Source organism: Ursus americanus, chromosome 14 (assembly GCF_024610735.1).
Source record: "Ursus americanus isolate L20-20 chromosome 14, mUrsAme1.1.p, whole genome shotgun sequence".
Taxonomy (NCBI): Eukaryota; Metazoa; Chordata; class Mammalia; order Carnivora; family Ursidae; genus Ursus; species Ursus americanus.
Window position 1 is genome coordinate 61,614,777 of NC_142140.1, and position 8,698 is coordinate 61,623,474.

At 60.3% G+C, this 8,698-nt stretch overlaps 1 protein-coding gene across 1 annotated transcript; it reads right to left on the reverse strand.

The window, feature by feature from the left end:
• Positions 1-2: 2 nt before the first annotated feature.
• Positions 3-8,605, reverse strand: RPAIN (RPA interacting protein). Its single transcript, XM_045804897.2, has 7 exons — positions 8,268-8,605; positions 6,648-6,818; positions 5,375-5,435; positions 3,384-3,495; positions 3,190-3,253; positions 2,083-2,223; positions 3-146 (listed from the first exon to the last, which is right to left on the reverse strand). The coding sequence occupies exons 1-7, from the start codon at positions 8,346-8,348 to the stop codon at positions 117-119; spliced, it is 660 nt and encodes a 219-aa protein (XP_045660853.1). The 5' UTR covers positions 8,349-8,605; the 3' UTR covers positions 3-116.
• Positions 8,606-8,698: the final 93 nt, after the last annotated feature.

Below are 8,698 nucleotides of genomic sequence, written 5' to 3' on the forward strand. Positions count from 1 at the left end.
GCAGAGAGTTTGAAAATTTTAATATGAAATAAGTTATAAATTAAAGGCTGGTATTTACAAGGCCCGGTCTCAGACGAGCGCGTCGTGTCCCCCAGAACGAGGAGCGGAGGCCGGCTCTAGACGATCACAGCCCACGTATCGCAAGCCTGGATGTAAACAGAGAACACTTCCGGTCACGAACATCCTCTCCGTATACGGTTCAGGTCCATCAGTACGGACCCACGGCGCTGCTCGGTGGGCGTCTGCATTCGGGAGTCCCTCCGGCAGCCCCAGGACAGCGGCATGGGCGCCTGGAGCTCAGATGAGACATGGACTCCAAACCCCCTCCCGCTCAGGACACGGGCGGCTGGTGGCTTCCACAGCCTCGCAGGGAGGTGAGGCTCTCATTGAACCCAAGACTGGGGCATGCCCACTGCAGGCAGGATCCAGGGCCCCCTTGTGCCGGCTCGCTTTCCTGGGCCTCCCCTCGCGATCAGTGAGCGTTGGAGCACAGAGCGGTCTCACTCGGCCCCACCACCACGCTGAGGAACCCCTGACACTCGCACGGATGATACCCCTGGCTTTCTGGCAGCCTGGCACACTCTGTCCCATGACCACACCTCACACGTGCCACGTACTCGTGGCTGTGCGTTACCGTCTAACCCACACCTACCCCTCCACGTCCAGGCTGAACCCCTGCCACCCGACCCCGGCTGTCCTGAAGTCCCCTAAGTGAATCTAGAAGCCTAGTGACTTGAGCTCCAGGGTGGTGACCTTGGACGGCAACAGACACGACTGTCCTCCCTCACTCCTGTCTCGTATTCGCCGTGACCCCCTGCGTTCCCCCCCCCCCGGCGGTCTCCCTGCACCCCCGGGAGCCAGTGCGGCCAACCCCGCTGTGCCTCCACCTGGCTTCCCTCTGCTCAGAGACGCCGGGCCTGGACAGTCGGGAGTGAACCCCGGGACTGAGGCCTGTAACCACCGTGCCCAGCAGCCGGGCAAGCCTCCACTTCCCATCCCGCCAGCACCGGGTCTGGACTCTGGCCCTGCGCTCTGCAGACGCTGCCCCTGTCGCTCTCAGCAAGGAGGCAGACGCCGAAGCCGCCAGACCTGTGCCTTCCACTGACCCCCCACCTCAACTCCCATCTGCACACACATGAGGGACCCGCCGCTGGGCTGAGGGCTGGGAGCACCAAGGTGTGATCTTGCCGCCAGGACAACACGGACGGGTCACTGTCACAGTGTTGTGGGCACACGGCATCAGACACAGGGGAAGCCCAGGGAGAGAAGTCAGACCCTTCATGACTTGGCACCCAGCAATGCTCACTACACATGGGTGCGAATCCTCCCAGAGCCACCTGGATGGAGCCGAAGGCCTTTCAGACCCAGAGCTGCGGGGGCAAGTCTGCAGCCGAAGACACCTGCGTATTGGAGGGTCTGCTGGCGGTTCTGGACGGCGGGAGCAGAGGGGGTGTCCGCCTGTTCCCTAAACTCCACCCAGCGCGCCCCCTTCCCCCACCAGAAGGCCGGCAGGGTCCCTCCACCGAGGCTCCGCCTGGAGCAGGAAACGGCAGAGACCTCCAGCGCCCGCTCTGATGGCATCTGCCTGCTGCCCCCACAGCCGGGCCCGCGGCACTCAGGCAGTCCCACCGCCTCCTGGCCCACCGTCCAGCCGTCCGGCGGCTGCGGCCCTCGATTCCTCCGCGACCCCACGCTGTCCTGTTTCCTCCGGCCAGACCCGCACCAGCATGGGCTCTCTGGGTTGCATGAGCGTGACCTATCGGCTGGGTCTGAGCAGCACTGCCCACCACACGAGAGCAGGAGGCAGCTGGGCCTCCCCACGCCCGCCCGCGCTCCCGCCGTCCCTGCGCTCCGGGTGAGGACCGGCCCCTTGGTTTATGTGACGCGTTACCTCCACTCTCCGACGCAGGTAAATTCCAGGGACTAAAGGGCATTTATGAGCATCTACCCGTTTCAGAAGAACACAGTAACGTAAAAAGAAAGCAGAGGAGCACCTACCCTTTGTGGGATTCCTGCCGGGGGTGGGGGGGGAACAAGGCCCAGCGCGGGCCACCCCGACGCTGGGTCCCACGGGAGGCTTACCACGCAGCTCATGAGAAGACTGGGCTTTTCTTCCGTCCCATCTGTGACCGAAAACGCAGGCGTGTGGGGACAGTGTGCGCTGTGCTCGTTCACGCTGTCCTCTAAACAGGCCCGAAGCTTCGGCTCCGTCAACTCCGGAGACTAGCAAACAAAGACGTTAAGCTATGATCTGACCCCGTCACCTCCGAGTCCACGGCGCGAAAATCCCGATTCCTCAGCTGACCACCGCCACGCTGGCTCGCTGGGCTGGCCCAGTTTTGCGTGGCTCCCGATGGCACGGACACCCCGGCCTCCCCCACCTCAGTGCCCCCCAGGTGACCCCTGCCCCCCCAACCCGGGCTCCTGCACGAGCAGCACCAGGAGCGCCCGGGCCACCGCCTCCCGGGAGCCAGCACCGCGGGGCCCAGATGGGCTGCGCTCCCTGAACCGTCCATCATACACGTTCTGCGACTCGATGCAGAGAACGGAAACGTTTTCTTTTCCTTTTTTCAACGATAAGGAATGGAACGGTTCGGAAATACTCAAAAAGGGAGTGGTTTAAAGAAGAAAAGTGCTGTTGAGTTACGTCAAGGATGGAGAGGACAAAACCCTGCGTCTGCCGTGGGCTCAGGGCGCACTTTACACGAACAGACCCGGGAAGGCAGATGGCGCCCGCCGGGGCTGGCAGAGGATGCGCGCCGGACAGCAGAGCCCCGCTCGGGGCCCGGCTCACAGGGTGCGTGTGAAGCAGAGAGTTAAATGGCAAACTTTCAGTCCCCATCTCGCCAGGTAAGGGGGCGCCTTCCGTATCTTAGGGCCCCTGAATACGGTTGCATCTTCCCACGTGGCAGCTGTGAACGGAAGGCCGGACACGAGTGCTGCCAGCTCTCCTCTGTCCGGTCTTGCGCACGCGTGCGCTCCGTGGCGGGGAGCAAACGGGGGCAGCCGCAGTGCGCGCCCATCTCTGGGCCGGCCCCCGGGGCACCGCGGCCGCTCTCCAGACACCGGCGGAGCTGGCTGTGCCGCCGGAGCAAACGCGCACCATCGGCTCTGGCTCCAACGAAGGGGCCTCCAGCGAGCAGACACACGTGGGAAGGGCGTCACGGGATGTGTGCGTGGGACACTCACGTGCGAGGAGAGGTACAGGCCACACGGACACGCGACCACGCCTCCTGACACTCTCAGGTTGGACCTGCAGGCAGAGCTGGGATCGCCACGTGCTGGGGCCAGCACCCCGGGACCCCCAAACCTTTCCGGACAGCCACAGGAGTGGGGGAAAAGCCACTCACCCGTAATGCCGAAAGGGGTTTGGAGTCTCTTACTTTGTGCACACAGGGCAGATGAGGGGGTTTGCTTCCCACTCAGCCAGCATGACGCTGAGACACTTCTCATCGAACTGCAGGCTCTTCTCGTACTCGCTCAGGATGCACCATTCTGCGGGGCACAGGGCAGCTGCAGCGAGCCTGCGCCTCCATCCTTGGGCCCCGCCGCCTGTCCTGCTCGCCAAGCCCCACCCTCACCAGCGAAGAATCCAGGCGAAATCCCGCCACCCGTCACAAGATGTTTACTGCTCTAACAGGCTTCGTCTTGTTGGCTCCCTCCCCTCTCGCCTGGCGTGTGTGTGTGTGTTGGGGGGGGGGGGGCGCAAGACGGGCAGCGCTGGGGCTAAGGGCCAAGGGGACAACGTTCACACGCATCCCCGGAGGCGACGGGAGCACAGCCAGAGCGTATTGGGCTCTGGGGGCTGCTGGAGAGAGCGGACCCTGACTGGGCACTAAGTGCTGAATTTAAAGCCATCTGTTCCCCAACGTCCGTACGCTCAGTCCGCGTTGTTCACAATCCGTGTTCGTTCATGCAGGGAGCACACAACCACGCCGAGGACATGGCAGGAAAGAGGGACAGACGCGGAAAAGACAGGTCCCTGCACTGCGTGAGCTCACAGTCTACACGACAGGGTCAGCCAACCACAGCCCACAGGCCACAGCAGCCCACCTGCGATCTTCTAAATCGAGTCCTACTGGAAGGCAGCCGTGCCCAGGAGCCTACGGGCATTTTCACACCGAGCAGGACCGACGTCCTGCCACGGAGACCGTATGGATCACAGAGCCCAAAACATTTACGACCAGGCCCTCCCCAGAAAGTTTGCCAGCCCTGTTCTAGAGTGTTCCTAATGACCGCCTATGGCCAAACACAGGACCTCATAACCGCTCAGACTTCTTAGCTAAAGACACCCCAGATATGTAGTGAGTCCCATGTCCCACCACAAGATGGGCATTGTAGGTGAAGATTAAGGGACAATAAAAAGGTGTGGGGCGCCTGGCTGCTCCGTCGGAAGAACCTGTGACTTATCTTGGGGTCATGAGTTCAAGCCCCACGTTGGGGGTGAAGATTGCTTCAATAAATAAACATAAATTTAAGAAGGAAAAACAGACAACTAAAGCGCAGGGATCTGTGGTCTGGCCCGAGTGGATGGTGCCAGCCGTGGCGACGCTCACTTGCAGAGCACGGACGACGTGTCTGGGGCTGTTTCAAACCCTTCACACGGACGCACTTCGCCACTCTCTCCGTCTCCCCTTGGAGCGGAGGAAACGGGGGCTCCGCCCGCCGCCCCAACTGCAGCCGCACAGCCCAGAAGGGCGTCTTCATGCTCCAGCCCAACACTGACCTCTGCCATCTCCTGGGGCAGCCGCCGCTTAGTGGCCCTGCTCCGACCCTTCTCCACGTGCCAGTCAGCCTACAGACTTGGGGGCAGCCCTGCGACCTCTCTGACAGGCAAGAAACACGAAGCCGGGGCCTGACAGGGCTCCGTGACACGGGTGCTGGACTCTGCCCGCCACGCACAAGCGCCGCCCCAGGGACTGGGCCACAACAGAAGGCACTGCCATTAGGTGACGCGAGAGGTCTGATCGCGACTGTGTCCTGTAAGGTGACAGGACTGCTATCCAGCTATTAACAGAGAGGAACCGGGGACAGAATAAACATGGGACCCGGACCCGCCACACCGAGGCGGCTTCTCGGCCCACCGCTCGCAATGCCGCCTGCGCCCCTGTCCTCTGTCTCATGCTAGCTGGTCAGCTGTCACCAGGGGAAAGCCATAGCACGGAGCGATGGCACGGAACCGAGCACCAGGCCCAGGCACAAAAGACTCGTTCTCGGGAAGACAGACCGCCAAGACTTCGGAGTAAAAGCAGGTACTTCTGACACCTGCCTGGAGCTGGGCGCAGAGGGGGGCAGTTAAGAACGAATTCTGCTTTGAAAAGCCCTCAGCGCCAGAGTGCCCAGACGCAGGCAGAAAGACCCTCCCGGAGGTCACCTTGTTCAGCCAGCTCCTGCTGGATTTCCTCCAGCACAGCCAGGTCCAGCAGCTCCTCCAGCTGCAAGAGAAAGGGGAGTTTCAATCAGCCAGCAAGTCCCACAGTGACTGAGGCCCGGGAGGCTGGCTTGAAGAACTCCGAGTTAACTGAGCACATCAGTCCGACCCTTCTGTAGGCTATGCTGACAATGTGCTAATGGAACCGGCTGAGAAGTCATCAACAAATGATTAAACCACCCAGTAACAAAATAAGGGCCCCAAATTTGGGGGAGAGGGTAGAGGGCAGCAGGTAAATACTTGTTCTGCTAAAGCTCTGGAACTTCTGGGGAGTTCCTAACCCCATAAGCCTCACTTGGGGCCTCTGGGAAGCGGGAACGGACCTGGAAGAGCTCTTGTGAGCACTAAGTAGGACTACGTAACCCAGACGCCCAGCCCGCGCTGGGACACACGAGAGGCACCGATAATGCGTCATGACTACAGACGGCACTGATGTTTTCAGAGAGTTTGCCAAGGTTTTCCTATATCGTCCTCACTGTGCTGACCACGCTCTCTTCTTCATCGTACAAACATGAAAGCAAAGCTCAGAGGCACAGGACAGTGAAGGGTTCAAGCAAAACCGGGGTCAGAATTCCAGAAGTACTGACGTCCAAGCCAGGGCTCATCCTGGTGCAAGGTAAACGGTTTCCGATCCACATCCAGCCCCCGACTGGGGCGAGATAAGAATCGTAGAGCTCCCGGACTCCCTCTTCGAGAGAGACTGGTAGCCCATCTCTGCTGAATCAAAATTTCCAGCAGGGGAGCCCAGGGTAACACATCCTTCTTTCTAGTTTCCTAAAATGCGATGACACAGCAAATTGGTAGAGTCCGGTATTTACGAACCATGAGTCTAGAAGAGTCTAACCTTAAAGATCGAAGAGCCTGGGTTCAAGGCAGCTGGAATCCTGACTGGGGGCTGGAGGGTGGATGGGTTTGGAGGACTTGGGGACACAGGACCCTCCTGGTGCCGTAGCACCCTCACCAGAAACACATATCCCAGGGGCGCCTGGGTGGCACAGCAGTTGAGCGTCTGCCTTCGGCTCAGGGCGTGATCCCGGCGTTATGGGATCGAGCCCCACATCAGGCTCCTCCACTATGAGCCTGCTTCTTCCTCTCCCACTCCCCCTGCTTGTGTTCCCTCTCTCGCTGGCTGTCTCTATCTCTCTCGAATAAATAAATAAAATCTTTAAAAAAAAAAAAAAAAAAAAAAAAAAAAAAACACATATCCCAGCCTGACCTGGGACAAGCCCTCCGGACAGCTGTCCACGGACTGCAGAGCGCTCCACTCTTCCTCCATCACCTCCTGCACCAGCAGGCTGCTCTGAGCTCTCCTTGGCACACTGCCTCCGGCCTGGCGGTATCTGTTGAGAAGCCTGTCACGGCTGTTTCTCATTCTCTCCAGGCATCCCTTAGAAGGAGAAAGACAGGGAGCGAGTCCGGTTAAAAAAAAAAAAAAATCCGTAGGGGCGCCTGGATGGCTGTCGGTGAGGCATCTACCTTCAGCTCAGGTCACAATCCCGGGGTCTTGGGGTCGAGTCCCACATTGGGCTCCCTGCTCAGCGGGGAGTCCACTTCTCCCTCTGCCTCTGCCCTTCCCTCCCCCCAGACACATGCACTCTCTCTCTCTAAAAAAGAATTTTCTTTTTCTTAGACTAGGTGTTAAGTCATTAACAGAAATTTATAGACAAAAAATTTCAACTATAACTCTAATTATTGTTATTTTTGCATATTTCTGTCCAGTCCTTATCCACAGACAGGTGAAATTATCATGATTTTTGTATTCCAATCAGCACATTCAGATTTTATTTATTATTTGAGAGAGAGAGAGAGAGAAAGAGACCGTGAGGTGGGGGAGCAGCAGAGGAAGAAGGAGAGGGACCAGGAAAGAATGCTGAGCATGAGCCCGATGGGGGGCTTGATCTCATGGTCCTGAGATCATGACCTGAGCCGAAATCAAGCAGAGTCGATGCTCAACGGACTGCGCCGCCCAGGCGCCCCCAGATCACCATATTTCATAGGCAGCCTTCAGTGACAGCGTCCTTCATAACTGGTCATAACAGCTCAGCATTCGCTGAGCTTTGATAAGACGTTTGGGTCCCACCCACGTTCCTGGTGCTCTAGATACGGCAACGGGAGCCGCTTTCCTGTACAGCGTTCCTCCGCTTGGGGCAATGTCATCCCTCCTGGGACATGTGGCAATGCCTGGAGACCCTTTCTGTTGTCACTTCAGTTGTAGGGCTCCTGGCATCTAGTGGGTAGAGACCCGGGATGCTGCTAAGCTTTCCACAATGCGGAGAACAGCGGCCCCAACACCGAAGACCTGTCTGCCTCGGATGTCAAGAGCCCAGGCTGGGAAGCCCCTGCTGTGGGCGGTCATTCCAAGCATCGGATTGTTCTCCGATGGGGGATACACACGCCGGCCCCTTCGGAGATTCCTGGAAAGGTGGGCCGTCTCACAGGAACCCCGCTGATGTCAGAACAGGTCAGAAGTGACGTAGGGGCGCGCTGCCACTGAGACTCAGTTGGAAATAGACATCACCTCCCGTCTGGAGCAGAACTTCCCGTTCGCAGGCGGGAAGCAAGCCGAGCGCCCCCGCCCCGACACCAGTGGGTGGTAGGTGCGCACAGGTGCACTCGCGACGTGCAGGGACTGGGCCGGCTCGCCACGACCCCGCACGGAGGGCCCAGAAGCTCCCGCAGCGCCCGGTCCGGTCCGGGTCCCGCCCGGTCCCGCTGCGGGGCCGCCGCCGCCCGGCGCTCCAGCACCTGCCTCGCCCGGCACGCGGGACGGCGGCGGCCCGGGCGGATAAGGGGAGTGACGACGACCCAGCCGAGGCTTCCCAAACCCCACGCCCACCTGCCGGAAAGCCTCTTTCCACGGCGGTGAGCCCACCGCTTTGTACAGCGCGCGGCGCCCCGAGCCCGGCGCCTCGGCCATCTCTTCTCCGCAGGCGCCGCCGCCGCCAGGAAGCCCCGCCCCCTAGGGCTCGCAGAATCCTGGGAGTTGTAGTTTCCGGGCGCTCCCCGTGCCCGCCCGCGGGGCGTTCTGGGAGGGGCCGTCCCACCAGCTGGCCCCGCGCAGAGACAGATTGGGGCGACCCCCGAGGATGCGGGGCCGTAGTGGCATTTGTGAGGTCAACCCAACCTGGACTAAGAGAGGTGAGTTTTGAGGGAAGGTTTCGGACGTCTAGGCTTAGCCAGACGGACGTGTCCAAGCAGCAATCAGAGACGCAGGTCTCAGGCTGTCCCTCGGGGGGCTGGCCTTTCCGCAGGGACGGCCCCGCCTGA

What these genes read in the sequence shown, in the direction of transcription:
- RPAIN (XM_045804897.2), bottom strand. Translation starts at nt 8,348, where the DNA reads ATGGCCGAGGCGCCGGGCTCGGGGCGCCGCGCGCTGTACAAAGCGGTG. An exon ending in GGAAAGAGGCTTTCCGGCAG is followed by an intron (nt 6,819 to 8,267) that starts GTGGGCGTGGGG and finishes TCTCCTTCTAAG; the next exon opens with GGATGCCTGGAGAGAATGAG. An exon ending in GCAGGAGCTGGCTGAACAAG is followed by an intron (nt 3,496 to 5,374) that starts GTGACCTCCGGG and finishes TGTGCCCCGCAG; the next exon opens with AATGGTGCATCCTGAGCGAG.